General features: G+C 41.8%; 3 protein-coding genes across 7 annotated transcripts; 1 reads left to right on the forward strand and 2 right to left on the reverse strand.

Moving 5' to 3' along the window:
• Nucleotides 1-769: 769 nt before the first annotated feature.
• Nucleotides 770-4,839, forward strand: LOC134184542 (anaphase-promoting complex subunit 5-like). Of its 3 annotated transcripts, XM_062652272.1 has the most exons (20): nt 770-907; nt 1,001-1,086; nt 1,367-1,494; nt 1,588-1,778; nt 1,841-2,007; nt 2,063-2,144; nt 2,387-2,479; nt 2,537-2,607; nt 2,689-2,802; nt 2,873-2,940; nt 3,016-3,044; nt 3,115-3,189; nt 3,399-3,520; nt 3,579-3,656; nt 3,724-3,756; nt 3,824-3,971; nt 4,033-4,102; nt 4,251-4,352; nt 4,416-4,510; nt 4,566-4,839. In XM_062652272.1, exons 1-20 carry the CDS (start codon nt 800-802, stop codon nt 4,641-4,643), a joined length of 1,938 nt encoding a protein of 645 aa, XP_062508256.1. In that variant the 5' UTR covers nt 770-799; the 3' UTR covers nt 4,644-4,839. The 3 variants fall into 3 exon arrangements, with proteins under 3 accessions (XP_062508256.1, XP_062508249.1, XP_062508264.1); XM_062652265.1 differs by having other exon boundaries at nt 2,873-3,044; XM_062652280.1 differs by lacking the exon at nt 4,251-4,352 and having other exon boundaries at nt 2,873-3,044.
• Nucleotides 4,840-5,106: 267 nt separating this feature from the next.
• LOC134181475 (uncharacterized) lies at nt 5,107-8,010 on the reverse strand. Of its 3 annotated transcripts, none has more exons than XM_062648749.1 (8): nt 7,962-8,010; nt 7,648-7,736; nt 7,510-7,585; nt 6,876-7,445; nt 6,125-6,702; nt 5,931-6,065; nt 5,686-5,877; nt 5,107-5,622 (listed from the first exon to the last, which is right to left on the reverse strand). In XM_062648749.1, exons 3-8 carry the CDS (start codon nt 7,553-7,555, stop codon nt 5,332-5,334), a joined length of 1,812 nt encoding a protein of 603 aa, XP_062504733.1. In that variant the 5' UTR covers nt 7,556-7,585; nt 7,648-7,736; nt 7,962-8,010; the 3' UTR covers nt 5,107-5,331. The 3 variants fall into 3 exon arrangements, with proteins under 3 accessions (XP_062504733.1, XP_062504741.1, XP_062504749.1); XM_062648757.1 differs by having other exon boundaries at nt 7,648-7,899; nt 7,962-7,977; XM_062648765.1 differs by lacking the exon at nt 7,962-8,010 and having other exon boundaries at nt 7,510-7,602; nt 7,648-7,955.
• A 407-nt stretch (nt 8,011-8,417) lies between these two features.
• Nucleotides 8,418-13,628, reverse strand: LOC134190117 (uncharacterized). The gene is made up of 11 exons (XM_062658544.1): nt 13,133-13,628; nt 12,517-12,635; nt 11,390-11,472; nt 11,171-11,326; nt 11,015-11,111; nt 10,857-10,963; nt 10,223-10,786; nt 9,410-9,990; nt 9,216-9,350; nt 8,956-9,147; nt 8,418-8,890 (listed from the first exon to the last, which is right to left on the reverse strand). The coding sequence occupies exons 1-11, from the start codon at nt 13,547-13,549 to the stop codon at nt 8,603-8,605; spliced, it is 2,739 nt and encodes a 912-aa protein (XP_062514528.1). The 5' UTR covers nt 13,550-13,628; the 3' UTR covers nt 8,418-8,602.
• Between the last annotated feature and the right edge of the window lie 1,313 nt (nt 13,629-14,941).

Below are 14,941 nucleotides of genomic sequence, written 5' to 3' on the forward strand. Positions count from 1 at the left end.
ATGTCGCTAAATCCGCCATTTCTGCTGGAGCCGCCGCAATGGCTGGTGAAGAAGAGAAAGACCATCGACACGACAGCGAAGTCAATGCGGCAGGAGGTTACTTCTACCCAATAATAGTGGAGTCTTTTGGTTTGTGGACGTCTTCCAGTCTTGCCACTTTGAAGGTTATCGCGTCCAAGACCACAGCAAAGAGCAGAATAAGTTTTAGTAGGGCAGTCAGTAACTTACTGCAACAGCTTTCAGTTCGCTTATTTCAGTTTAACGCACATATGATTTGCACTAGTTTGCGATTTGACACTGAGTTTGACTTTTGGGATTTGCCAACTTTGGCAGGGGACGGGTAGTTGTTACTTGCAATTAGAAAAAAAAAAAAAAAAAAATATATATATATATATATATATATATATATATATATATATATATATATATATATATATGTATATAGTGACTCGTTTAGACTCATTATTAGCCTAGACATATAATATAGTCAGTCTTCGTGTACTGTACTTGGCGTCCGTTTCCAACACCACAGTATAATGAGAGTGAGACATACTATCGTTTGATGTATGAAACAGACAGACCGACAAGATGTAGCCTAACTAGTAGCGAAAAGCCCGGATGCATAGCAATACCTTCAACTTTCGCGTGCGAGATATACCTTTTCATTCAACGGTTATTATGGTAAATGAATTATGTACACGAGTTTCATGCCGACACAATGCCACCTACATACGGGTAATTCAAAATTTAGATTTAGAAATGCCCGGATTCCAGCAGTTTAATAATACCCAGATATTAAATGGCGGCAAGGGAGGTGTGTTATCTCTGTTTGACGAGAGGACTGGCTGATGCTACATCATTGACCGACAGGAACCGCTTAGCATTATGGATTCTTCGCAACATTAAGGTTTAGCTTCGTGCTGACGTACCCTGAGTTTCTGACGTTCTTGTGAGCTGTTGACTACATGTATGTTTGTGTTCTCGTGCTGATGTGTTGTAGGATACAACGTGCTCGTTTGAATCAGCGAAGATCAGTCTGCAAAGCAGTAGTGTTTCAGGAGATTTGATAGATGGTTTTCTTCAGAGGTTTGTCTGTCTGTGTCTGTGTGTCTCTTTGCTTAATTGTCTGTCTATTTGTCTGTCTCTTTGTGTGTGTGTCTGTCTGCCTGTGTGTCTGTCTGTCTGTCTGTCTCTTTGTTTGTCTGTCTCTTTGTCTGTCTGTCTGTCTGTCTGTCTGTTTGTCTTTTCTGTCTGTCTTTTCTGTCTGCGTGTCTGTTTGTCTGTGTGGCTCCCATGATTCTCTTTGTCACATTATACATAAGGCAATCTATGTTTTCACTGATCAACTATTAATCCTATGCAACAGAATGGAGGAACTGAAGGACAATGGCATCAATTACCTACTAGACATCATAGACTCTGCAGAAGAACTGATATCTGTCAATAAACAAGACGAATCTCAGTCAGTCAACATAAACAGAGACAGCCCCATTGGTAAAGATGTCAACAACTTTATATTCTAACATCAACATTACGTTGTTTGCAAACTTTATATTCTAACATCAACATTACATTGTACACCACTAGGTGTCTTCATTCGGCAGACAATATTGCATGTAAAGAAACTCGATTTGCATCGCCTCACTGACCTGTATGACGACATCATTCACTACATCAATGGTACAGATGCCACTCATATAGAAGCAACAGAGTCAAGACAAACTGATGCGTTTTATCCAACGGAGAAGGATCGTGCATTGAATGATCTCGCTAACATGGCAAGCTTCATCAGGCAAACAATCAGTAACGAAAGGTGATGAATGATTCGTAGTTTGTCTAGGTGGTCGAGTCTATGGATGCGGAGAATTTTTCTGCGGCTCTGAATGGGTTGCAGCGCTACTTTGATTATAACGTGAAGCCTTTAGACAAGACGAATCCGAACGGTTTGTTGGCTATTCACCACGCTGCGCTTGGGCTTGCTCTACTGCATCACTACTTTGGTCACATGTATGGACACATTTGTAGTAAACATCTGGTGTTGCTTTCTATGGTCTCTTTGCAGGGATCAAGCTCGTATGGCTGTGTACGAGTGCATTCGTCTGTCGCAGGCTCATAACGATGCCGACTGCCTTGAACACGCGTTGGTATGTCATGCTGTTTGTTTGCCACACCAATGTAGGGTTTTGAGGCTTGCAATTTGTAATTGCTAATTGGATTGTGAACTGTTGTGCATCCATGTGAAAACTGGTAGCAGAAAATGCGGCTTTTATGCTGTTCATTCTGTTATACTGTTTTCGCGAGTATACGTTATATCAAGTTGTATGCAATCCAAACTGTTTGATTTATTGAGACCTGATTCTCTCATACTATTGTGTTTACTGATCAGAGTTGGCTGCATGTCTTGATGGCATCTGATGCTCCAAGTTCTCGTGCACTCATTGAGACATTAGAAGAGAGAGCCGAGCAAACAAAGCACACAGTACACGGCATTTGTGTTGTTCATATTTCCAGCATTAGAATCTGGTTTTGTCTGTAGGGCATTGGTATTCTTGCACGTCTAAGGCATCTTAGTCAAATCATTAAATCGTCTTTATTGTCACCAGCCACGTTGAGTTTCTTACTTTATTTTAGTTGACGTGGTGTAGAATGAGCATGTGTGTGTGTGTGTGTGTGTGTGTGTGTGTGCAGTGTGTTTCGTGAATTTGAACCGAGTAAAGCAGCTGAAAAGGCCATCTTTGGAGTTGGTACTTCGTCAAGTGGCCACGTGCTGCAAAGTACACTTTGGAAGAGAGCAGGACAAAGGTGGTGTTCTCATCTTTGCCTTCTCACCTGTTTGTATTGTCTGTACAGTTTTGTTTTCTTTGTTTCTAAGGATTCTTTCTTGTCTTCATGATCAGCAGCTTTTGAGAGACGTTGATCGTGATCAACTTGTTTTGTCAGGTAGCTCTGAGAACATCAGAAATATTCAAACAGTTGCTAAGATGGCATGGCATGAAACGTTTGCTATTGCTGTAGCGAATCGAGCCGCTGCATTAGCGGATCATGTAAGCGTGTTTATCTGATTGTGTGAATAGATTGAGGTGATGTTATTGTTACTGTTATGCTGCAATACAGGGACATTACAATGCTGCTCTGGAACACTTAGCTTTAGCAAAGAGTCACTGCACGTCTAAGTCACTTCACAGCAAAGTAAGAGGTCGTGTGTCATTTGCACATCTTATGTTGTGTTTCCAAAACCTTGTTGTTCTATTTGCATTTGGCTTTCCATTCTTTCTTGTCTTGTATTTGTTTCCCAGTTAGTCCCAATCGAATACACCCTTAGTCTACTGCTTCATAAAATCTGATTTCTCTGAGCTTTTTTATGTGAGAGGTGAAGTAATTTGCTTTCTGTACTGTAGATATGGATGACGTGCCAACAACAAGTACTCTTTAATCGTGCTGTGTACAGTGAGAACTGGGCTTCAGCAGAACGGGCTGTACACAATATTACAACTTTGGACTCAACAGAAGGCTGTATACGGTTACTGGTTTTGTTATCAACGTGAAGTCGTTGACTTGAGTGACAGGTCTTCTTACAGGGAAGTCATACTTTGCTTGTCTAAAGAAGATTATGCTGCAGCATTCGAGAAAGCCAGCAGCTGTCTACATAATATCTTGTATACTGTCCGCTTTGTGGGATGACTGACTGAGTTGTATAATCGTATTGTGCTTCTGTTGGTATAGAGATGTTACAGAAAGTCGAGAATTGCAACTGCGGTAGGAACTGATACCCAGACTGCAATCTAATTGTGTTAACTTGGTCAGCTGCTTGACTTTATTTCAGGCTGTTTTTGCTGATGGCAGAGATTCATTTGGGTACAGGACAGCTTCGTGTGGCTTTGGATTATGCCAGTCAGTGCTTAACGATGTCACGTTGTCATCATTTTGGAAGTCTTGAGATGCATGCCATGTTGTTGTTAGCTCGGATACACGTATGTTGGTGTTTAGATGCTTTGTGTATTGTGTTGTCCTGCATGGGTGATATTTTTCTAGATACAAGTCGGCCAGGTGAATAAATCTCTCGGCTTCATTAGGACGGTCATGATTGATGTTTTGTCTCAAGGTTGGTAGCCTCTCTCTCTCTCTCTCTCTCTCTCTCTCTCTCTCTCTCTCTCTCTCTCTCTCACACACACACACACACACACACACACACACACACACACACACACACACACAAGTTTTGCATGTTCTTACATCAATCTATGCTGCAGGATCTCAATTTTTGATTGGCCTTGCTCATTTTACATTGGCACAAATTATGATGTATTCAGTAACTGCAGAGGTAGACATAGATAAGACAAAATGGAAATCAAGTTATCATCTTCACGTGTCAACCATAACCAACATTTATACATCACAGTTGCTTGTTTGCGTAGGTTGCAATGCAGTAATTGTCACATTGGATGCAGCATTGTTGGCTTTCAGACGAATTTTTGCTCTGTGTTATATACGCCAAGTTTCCCATTACCAGGTGAATACTGATTGAAAATTAAACTCAATGACTGTTTATGTTTATTGTGGTTAAGGCAAGGGTATTTCATCTGATGGGTTGTGAGGCAGAGAGGAATCGATGTGCTGATGAAGTAAGAGGTTTAATAGGATAAGTTAACAATTGCACTAGTTTGTATGGAATCTTGTTGTATGACTGATGGACATGTAATGATGGGATTAAAGTTTGATAGAATGCTTATCAGGCACCTTAATTGTGGCTGTCATATCCTATACTTTATTAATTAATTTGTGTAAGATCAGTGCTTTAAGTAGTCAATTAGTGAACTTTTCTGGGACTTACGATTTCAGACAACAGGTCATTTGATGTTGCTGATTGAGACCAGACTGCTATCTGGAACTAAGTGGAAGATATGGGGAGGTAATGCAGTCCAGTCATATGAGTACGGATCAAGATAAGGCAGCAACCCAGACAACAACCAGTGTTATTTGAATAAATAGAACAAGAAATCATGAAATCCAACAAATACATGATGAGGCGAATGAATGCTTTGTAACTTGCATGGTGGCTAGGTAATGGAATAGAATGATGTCTCCTCTCTCTTATGATAATTCGACTGGAATTCATACAGTGCTTGCTGCACTGTACCACACATGACTTCATGATTTATTCATTCTTGTTATAGTTAGTACTATACTGTCTAGATACATTTGCTACAGAAGAAATCGTGTCCACACACAGATTAACTGTTTAAAACTACTGTAGGCATCGAGATTACATAGGCTGTATTATTCATTGTGTAGTTTATTCTGCGGAGTAAGGAGTGTACATTTGGACTAAAATCATAGATGTTTGTCAGATCCCACATCAACATTCTTCAGTAAATCTACAACATCCTTCAGTTCCAAATGCTCAGCTGCTTCAATAAAATCGATAATGTTGACACGAGAGTGTTTACAAGCAGCTAGAAGAGCTCTTGTCGGACTCAGTGTTAATCTCAGGTTTTCAGTGGTGAATCCAAGTTCACTTGCTACTCCGGTGTAGTCTCTAGAGTCTGCGACAGTTTGACCAAGCATGTCAGCAAGGCTATTTTCAGCTGCTGCTGGCAGAGTGAACCCACCAACACCTGTAGACTGAAATACAGAACAAATCTTAGTTGTCATGCACAGTGTTTTCTCGTGTTGTTCTGAGGCTACCACAAATCCATCAGGATTCACACGAAGCTGTAGCTCAACTGTCGTCTCTCCTGCTATTGTGAAAGTCATGACCAAGGACTGACTGCGTGGCAACTGGCCTTGCCATGTTACTGTGAATGTTCTATCGGCTGGAATACAAGACATGCAGGAGAGAGGCATCAGCTTCCTCCATAGATTGTCAAATGGGATATTCTACAATACAAATTGTGATAACAGAAGAAGGATACTTATGACACACAACACACAGTTGTCACTGGAGTAATTGTCCATGATGAGTTTGTAGCACGAACCCTAACATCAGTTTTATTGCCATATCCAAGTGAGTACACCTTCTTACATCTTCCATACTCCTCTCTTTTCCTAATGTACTGTTGTGCACCCTGCACAGAAACAGAACAGTAACTACAACTGCTTAATGCACTGATCACATTGAACTCACCACAGCATACAAATGAAGGTTTGGATAGCAGAGGAGTCGGACTGGAAACTGGGAACGACCGGCAGCCAACCTGACTGGAAAGTGGATACTAGCAACACACTTCCCCCATGTCAGAGTATTAGAAACCAGTGCAGAGAACCAACAGAAATGATACACTTCAAATCGTAAATACCGTGGGTCAACAGAGAAATCCCCAGCAGTCACACGTCCAAACTGAATTGGTGACTGGTCATCTGAGGTGGACGGTGCAGTGTAGAGTCTCACTGTTTCTCCTACCAGTCCTCCTTCTTTCCGATTTATTACGCCACAATGAGGTAATCGTACCTGAATGGGCTTTGAGAAGCTGTATCCAGAGGGAATCGTCTCAATCAAAATCGGATCACTGACAAAACGGAGGTCATCTTCACCAAAGTCCATTCGAATGTTCGGCTCACAGACGGTGAGCTTAATAGTTACTGTCTCATTAGCCTTAACAGCATGCTCAGGAATTGATATGTAGACACCTGTTTTTTGTTCAAACAAGTGTCCACCAACATCAGTGACAGTCACAGATACTGGCTCTGTAATTTGTTGAAGAGCTAAAACAGAACAGTAGTACAATAGATGACACACACACACACACACACACACACACACACACACACACACACACACACACACACACGCACACACACACACACACACACACGCACGCACGCACGCACAGCCCTACACACTAGACATGTGCACCATACATATTCTGATTACGTACCAAGTTTATCAGCTGCCTCCTGAATGTCGTCTTGTTTGGTAACAGCAATGACCCTTCTGTGTTTGGTTAACTTTTCTGCAGTGGTGATTTCATGAAGTGTGCTGGGTACATACAGTCCACTGATCTCTGTGAGAAAAAGCTTCGATACCTTCCCTAAAATTGCCTCAAAGCATTCATGCCTGAAATACGTGAGTTTTGCAGGAGCGCTGCACCAAAGTTTACTAAATAAATGAGCAATTGTGCTGCATACGTCTGTTTCTTCGCCATTGTCATGCGTCTTTCCTTGAAGTGCTTGTTTGCTTGTTTCCTTTTCTGTTAATGCAACAACATCTTGTCCATGCTTGAGCTCACTCACATCACATATTCTCTCATTTGTTGTTTTATCCCCTAACCCCATGACTACCATCTCGAGTTGCTTAGAAATACCTCTACAAACTTGATCAAGAGAGCTTTCCTCCACCAAGTACTCTTCTATGGGCTGGGCAGGATCTCGTTGATACACTGTGATAACTACTACATTACTGGCACTTTGCTTAGGTAGTACTAGTGTTGTTGAAGTTGGAGATTTTTCTGAGAATCAGACAGATAAACAAAACTAACTACTTACCAGAAGGAAGGCTAATACAAAATAAACCTTTATTCCCAGCAACATCAAATCTTTTTGATCTTTCACTAGACATTAGAGGCTTTCTGTTGATTTCCCGTCTGTTCTGTTAGTAATCACAACCTAGGACCATTAGGAAGGCACAGAAAGAGAAACAGTAGTATATACCTATTTCTTCGGATACTTTGAAACTTGTTCATGCCCCAGCTGTTAGCTGTTGTGTCCTTTTTTTGTGCAGGCTCAGTGACCACACCCACCTGGTACAGACTGGGTATTTAATTAATTATCAACGCAAATAGTAATTCACAACCGACAAAGATTCTACAAACACTAATTATAGAAGTGTTTGCTCTTAGTTCTAGGCAACAGGTCACTGAGTGACATCTTTCTACACTACCAATTTCAAGACACCAGTAGATACTAGTAACATAACGTAAACGTGCTTGTTATTTGCTTCTACTGTCACTGCTACACAAACTCACCCTGCACGTCGAACTGACACCACAACATTCGCTTCAATTATAAACGCGCATGCTCTATTCAGATAGCCACACCTACACAACACTGAGCGAGCTACTGTACAGCTGGTAGAGTATCTTGCTCAGTACATGGCTGCAAAGGATGAGTATAGCAGTGTTTGAGACTTATGATTTTTAAACAACTAGCCTAGGTCAATTGATGTTAGTGATTGATTCATGAGACCTACCTCAGATTTAGACTGAAACTTATATATACAGTATGCGTATATACGCAATGGAGACTTGGAATTCAACTCTAGTCAATCCAGTTCAGTGATATGAATGCGGATTTAGCAGGCAGCAGTATCGATCAAGAGATCCAACAAATGTAAGGTATGATGAGACTAATGCTTAATTAATTAATTATATTTATGCTTTAATAATGTGTCACCAGCTCGGCATTTTATGTGATGCAGAAGGAGTTGCTTGTTGTGCACATACACTTTAGTACTGATAAAATCTACTGTAACCAACAATACATACTTATACTAAAATATGTTGGAGAAGGCTGTATTATTGATTCCGTTTATTACTGTAAAGTCTATGAAGTAAGGAGTATATATGGATTAAAAATCACAATGTCAATCAGATGAGTTCTAAACTGACTACAGCCCCACATTAATATTCTTCAGTAAATCGACAACATCTTTCCGTTCCAAATGCTCAGCAGCCTCAATAAAATCAACAATGCCAATATTACGGTGTCTGCAAGCAGCTATTAGCGCTCTCGTTGGACTCATTGCTGATGTCAGTGTATCAACCTCTGCCATGCTAAAGCCAAATTCACCAGCTATTCCACGGTAGTCTCTACAGTATGCAACAGTTTGATCAAGCAAGTGAGCAAGGCTATTTTCAGCTGCAGCTGGGAGAGTGAATCCTCCATATCCCACATGCTGAAAGACAGAAAACAAGCGTTAGTTGTCATGCACGGTGTTTTCTCATGCTGTTCTGGGACTACCACAAATCCTACAGGATTGATGAGAACCGGTAGATCAACTGTCGTCTCTCCTGCTATTGTAAAAGTCACGTTCAAGGACTGATTGGGTGGCAACTCGCCTTGCCATGTTACTGTAAATGTTCTCTCAGCCGGAATAGCAGTCATGCAGGAGAGAGGCATCATTCTCCTCCATAAATTCTCAAATGGGATAGTCTACAATTCAAACAATCAAGACAACATAAGAAGTGTGCTCAGAATACCTATTATACACAATAACATACAGTTGCCACTGGAGTAATGGTCCATGATGAATTCGCAACACGAACGCTGACATCAGTTCTATTGTCATATCCAAGTGAGTACACCTGCTTGCGTCTTTCATAGTTGTGTCTTTCTCCAATGTGCTGTTGTGCACCCTACACAACAGCAGAACAGTAACTACAACTACACAATACACTGATCATATTGAACTCACCACAGCATACACATGAAGGTTTGGATAGCAGAGGAGTCGGATTTGAAACTGGGAATGACTGGCAGTCAACCTAGCAGGATAGTAAATGCTAGCAACACACTCCCCCCATGTCAGAGCATTATAAATCAGTGCAAAGAACCAAGAGAAATGATACACTTCAAATCGCAGATATCGTGGGTCAGCAGAGAAGTCACCAGCGGTCACACGCAAAAATTGAATTGGTGACTGGTCATCTGGGGTGGAAGATGCGGTATAAAGCCTCACTTCTTCTCCTATTATTACTCCTTCCTTCCGCTTTGTCACTCCAAAGTGAGGCAATCGTACCTGAATGGGTCTTAAGAAGCTGTATCCAGAAGGAATTGTCTCAATCAAAATGGGATCACTGATCAAACGGAGGTCATCTTTCGTACCAAAATCCATTCGGATGTTTGGCTCACAAATGGTGAGCTTAACAATTACTGTCTCATTGGCCTTAACAGCATGTTCAGGAATTGATATGTAGACACCTGTTTTTTGTTCAAACAAGTGTCCACCAACATTGGTGACAGTCACAGATACTGGCTCTGTAATCTTTTGAAGAGCTAGAACAGAATGCAATATAAGTTCAAATTAATGTAATTAATGACAATACTTTATGTAACGGTACACTAGACGCACGTGCGCACACACACACACACACACACACACACACACAACACACACACACACACACACACACACACACACACACACACACACACACACACACACACAAGCACACACATTCCACACGAGACACGTGCATGCACACCTAACATATTTCCAATTACATACCGAGTTTGTCAGCTGCCTTCTGAATGTCATCTTGTTTGGTAACAGCAATAACCCTTCTGTGTTTGGTTAGCTTTTCTGCAGTGGTGATTTCATGAAGTGTGCTGGGCACATACAGTCCACTGATCTCTGTGAGAAAAAGCTTCGATACCCTCCGTAAAATAGCCTCAAAGCATTCATATTTGAAATATGTAAGTTCTGCAGGAGCGCTGCACCAAAGTTTACTAAATAAATGAGCAATTGTGCTGCATACGTTTGTTTCTTCATCACTGTCATGCTTTTTTTCTTGAAGTTCTTGTTTGTTTGTTTCCTCTTCTGTCAATGCAACAACATCTTGTCCATGCTTCAGCTCACTCACATCACATATTCTCTCATTTGTTGTTTTATCTACTAATGCTGTGACTACGACATCAAGCTGCTTAGAAATGCCATTACAAACTTGATCGAGAGAAGATTCCTCCACCATGTACTCTTCTATTGATTGGTCAGGATGTTGTTGGTGCACTGTGATAACTATTGGATTACTGCCACTTTGTTCGGGTTGTGGTGTTGAAGTTAGAGATTTTGCTGTGAGCCACAAAGACAAACAAAATCTACTATTTAACAGAAAGAAGGCTAAGACTAATACGAAGCAAACCTTCGTTAAAAGCAAGACGAGATTTTTGCACTACTTTCAAGTAATCAGCTATGTGGTCTCGACCACTGAGTCTTGCCCACACCTCTGGTATATATAGCTTGGAGTTTCTGCACACAACCCTGTGACTGACAGTCAGTCAAATAGATTATTGTTTTTACTGTTTGTTTAGATCTGCATTGAATTGCACCAGTAGCTTGACAGCTTCAAGATTATCTTTGTCTATCGCTGTATGAAGTGGAACCCAGTCTTGCTCACCTACTCAATTATCAAGTTAGAAGTGCACGCACATGCAGTGAAGGTAGAGTTGGTAATACCTCCATCGTCTGGATTTTGCCCTTGCTCTAGAAGTCGACGCATTCCATTTATGTTACCTTCGTATGTCAACTTGTCCAATTCACTCCTTTCCACATCAAACCTTTTTGATCCTTCTATAGACATTACAGGCTTTCCATTGACTTCCCCTTTCTGTTCTGTTAGTAATAAACACTGAACCATTAGATAGGCACACAAGAAAAACGTGCCATGAAGGATACCTATTTCTTCTAGATACTTTGAAACTTGCTCATGCCCCAGCTGTTGTGATACTTCTCTTGCAGTTTGACCTCCATGGTTTCTTCTAAAATGTTACAACACAATTGAGTGTTACATAAATAAGGTTACACATGTACATGTGTATGAACATTGCATGTAACAGGATTTTGCAAAAGGGGTTTACAAGTTGAGAAATGTTGTTATTGATCGTCACACGTGATGTGTGCAATAATGTCATGTTTTCTAGCACCATGTAACAATTCATTGAACTGTGGTTTAAATTTATGATCAGCTAAGACTTGACACAAGTATTTAGCAGTGTAATTATCAGTTATTTACTTCCTGGTTGTTTTGATGGTGCAAATGACATTTTCATTGGGTCGGCAGACTGTGATGTCATACACAAAAGCTAATTATAACCCTCTTCAGGATAATGATGTTCATTGACACAGAAAGACATGCTACGCCTAAATTGCAATGAGACTAAAATATAATCTTACTCAGCAATGCAGAAACTGTATGCTGCTCAAACAGCACGCTAGGTGCTTCAATTCTTCACGATGTTCTGCATTGTATAAACTCCAATTTGGCCTTGCATGCAGCCTCTTCTGGCTTTGAAAAATACAGAAGAGCTAGTGTTCAAACAAAAAACTGTCTGACAGTATAAAAGTACAGTTACCACTACAATAAGTACTATAGCTTTCCTGTCCAAGTAGTTTCACTGTCCATTGCACTCATTATAAGTTACTCCACATTGCTGAACAGCGCAAGAGGATTCGTATGAACCCCCTCAGGTTACGCACTCACCTTGACAGGATATTTATCAATACAAATAGTAATGCACAGTGAAAACAATTCCACAAACAATGATGGCCTACCCTAGCCAGTTTACAGTACTTGACTTAGAAAAAACACTACAAGAAATGACATCTTTCTACACTAACAGAGTCACCAAGGTTGTAATCAACCAACATGCCAGCAACAACGTTAATGTGTCAATGTGTTTGTTATGTGTTTCTCCTGTTACTGTTACAGAATCACACCTTTCCAGGCCAAATAGAAACTTCAGCAATCTTATAAAGATAAAGTAGTTTCATTTAATGCTCATTCTTCACATAACCACACCCACCTATTAATAAAGAATCCTTTCTGAACAAGATATTGTACAGCTGGTAGGTGACCATACATTGCTGCAGAGTGCAGCAAAGAGTATGGCTTTTTTGCATACTGCTGCTCCACTTCTTCTCCCTGGAAACAGTAGCAATTACAAATGAGAACGTTTATTTAATAGGTATCTTCTTGCATTGATATTTCAACATCTTAGTCAAGAATATTGTTTACACTTTAGATTGCAGACATGCCCGTATGATTCTATGATCAAACATTGATCATTCTACTAAAACCATGATTCACAGTAATTATGGTGCAGGTGGTTTGGAAGAAACTAAGCAATTTAACATGCCCCAGATACTCCGTGGTGGTAACATATGCTACAGTGGGTTGGGTTGTGAGCTACAATAGACTACTGTGTATGGTACAGTACATCTAGCTGTACCGCTAGCGCTACAAATTAAATGACAGTCAAGATGTAGAGATGACGATAATGCACATAATGTTAAAGTTAATATGCATAATCATCCTTTTGCCACACACCTAACCTCTACAAATAGACATTTGTCTACATGTTACTACAGCCTTCCTGTTTCCGGCTTTGTCATACACAAACAGGACAATTAACATCTCACTGTGGATGATCCAAGCTGTTCTCCCAACGCTTGAACATTTCCCAGCTTTGCTGCTCTGTCGAGAGCCTTGAATACGTCCTCTTTTCCGTCTGTAGAGGGATCGAATTCCTCACCCAAATGATACTCGATAGCCAGGACGGCATCTTTACGCCCCATGTCGATGAGTGCTTTTACCAGTTCGCGTCCATTGCTATTTTCCGGATTTCCGAAACTCCAGATACGTAAAATCGCTTCAGTCTTCTTGACGTGCTTGTTTACATTGTCATAGTTCGCTTCCAACTCAAGTTGCGCGATCAGTTTGCGCCAGTCGAGACCAAGAACATCGTCGTTGTGATCTAAAAGTATTCCTAACTCTAACAGTAGCGCCTCGCTGAAGTCACATACCCTAGTACTCAAACCGGACTTCACCGCTGACATCAGGCTGCTTTGCGCACTATCTACTACTACGGCAGACTCATCTTTGTGACGTCCGGCCGGCTCGTGCGCCCAACAACCCGGATCCGGATGTAGTACGCCATGTTGGAGGGCACGGTGTAAAGTACTGTACTGCAGACGTGTGCGGCTATGTTTACCTGCACTTGTCAGTCCTACTCTCTCTCTCTCTCTCTCTCTCTCTCTCTCTCTCTCTCTCTCTCTCTCTCTCTCTCTCTCTCTCTCTCTCTCTCTCTCTCTCTCTCTCTCTCTCTCTCTCTCTCTCTCTCTCTCTCTCTCTCCCTCTCTCTCTCTCTCTCTCTCCCTCTCTCTCTCTCTCCCCTCTCCCTCTCTCTCCCTCTCCCTCTCTCTCTCTCTCTCTCTCTCTCTCTCTCTCTCTCTCTCTCTCTCTCTCTCTCTCTCTCTCTCTCTCCCCCTCTCTCTCTTCCCCCTCTCTCTCTCCCCCTCTCTCTCCCCCTCTCTCTCCCCCTCTCTCTCCCCCTCTCTCTCCCTCTCCCCCTCTCTCTCCCCTCCCTCTCTCTCCCCCTCTCTCTCCCCTCCCCCTCTCTCTCCCCTCCCTCTCTCTCCCCCTCCCTCTCTCTCCCCCTCCCTCTCTCTCCCCCTCCCTCTCTCTCCCCCTCCCTCTCTCTCCCCCTCCCTCTCTCTCCCCCTCCCTCTCTCTCCCCCTCTCTCGCGTAGCAGTAGGCGCACACTCTAGCTTTAGCTACTGTGGAGTTGGATGCAAATGAAGCTATTTCAATAATTTGCCACAAAGTCTGCCTGTCCTTTCTCAGCCAGCTGTTAGCAGCTAGATGTCTTGGCATGTGGTGTCTACCTCCACGTGACCTTGTAATTTACCATCTCTAGCCTTGACATCCTTGTAATACCTAGCAGCCGGGGGTTTAGCACTTTCGTGCTTCTTCGTAAACAAGCTGTCAACTTCTCTATTTTTGCTTCTTTGACATGTACCTATCACCTTAACCTTAAGGTGATAGGTACCTTAAGGTGATAGGTACATGTCAAAGAAGCAAAAATAGAGAAGTTGACAGCAAAAGCGTAGATTCGACCCATGCAGTCTCGCTCCATGTCACCCTCCTCACTCGCAGATTGTCAATCTCTGGCGAGAACGCAAGTAGAAAAACGGTGTTCTGTCAAAAATGGACAGGACAATAAGTGGACCCAGGTACAGTTAGTTGGAACCATGAACGGACCAGGTCTATTTGTGTCCACCGGACTCTATTGCAAATGGACTCGCGGTCCACTTGTACAGTTGTAGCTGCAGGAGCGTCGCAGGATTTCTCAAAGGGAGGCTAGAAAGTTAACGAGTTTTTGCCGCGCCTAGTTAATTAAAGCTTCGTCATGATCGAGGTTTTTGTTGTGAAGCCAAACGTGCAAGGT

This window comes from Corticium candelabrum, chromosome 1 (genome assembly GCF_963422355.1).
Source record: "Corticium candelabrum chromosome 1, ooCorCand1.1, whole genome shotgun sequence".
NCBI classification, from domain to species: Eukaryota; Metazoa; Porifera; class Homoscleromorpha; order Homosclerophorida; family Plakinidae; genus Corticium; species Corticium candelabrum.

Bases quoted from the DNA above. Each gene is read 5' to 3' on its own strand.
- LOC134181475 (XM_062648749.1), bottom strand. From the start codon at position 7,555: ATGTCTAGTGAAAGATCAAAAAGATTTGATGTTGCTGGGAATAAAG. The intron at 6,703-6,875 runs GTACGTAATCAG...GTTCTGTTTTAG, and splicing joins GGAGGCAGCTGATAAACTTG to CTCTTCAACAAATTACAGAG. The intron at 6,066-6,124 runs GTGAGTTCAATG...GTTTCTGTGCAG, and splicing joins ACCTTCATTTGTATGCTGTG to GGTGCACAACAGTACATTAG.
- LOC134184542 (XM_062652265.1), top strand. From the start codon at position 800: ATGGCGGCAAGGGAGGTGTGTTATCTCTGTTTGACGAGAGGACTGGCT. The intron at 3,521-3,578 runs GTTACTGGTTTT...GTCTTCTTACAG, and splicing joins TCAACAGAAGGCTGTATACG to GGAAGTCATACTTTGCTTGT. The intron at 3,757-3,823 runs GTAGGAACTGAT...ACTTTATTTCAG, and splicing joins AGTCGAGAATTGCAACTGCG to GCTGTTTTTGCTGATGGCAG.
- LOC134190117 (XM_062658544.1), bottom strand. From the start codon at position 13,549: ATGTCAGCGGTGAAGTCCGGTTTGAGTACTAGGGTATGTGACTTCAGC. The intron at 11,112-11,170 runs GTATTACCAACT...ATAATTGAGTAG, and splicing joins GCAAAATCCAGACGATGGAG to GTGAGCAAGACTGGGTTCCA. The intron at 9,351-9,409 runs GTGAGTTCAATA...GCTGTTGTGTAG, and splicing joins ACCTTCATGTGTATGCTGTG to GGTGCACAACAGCACATTGG.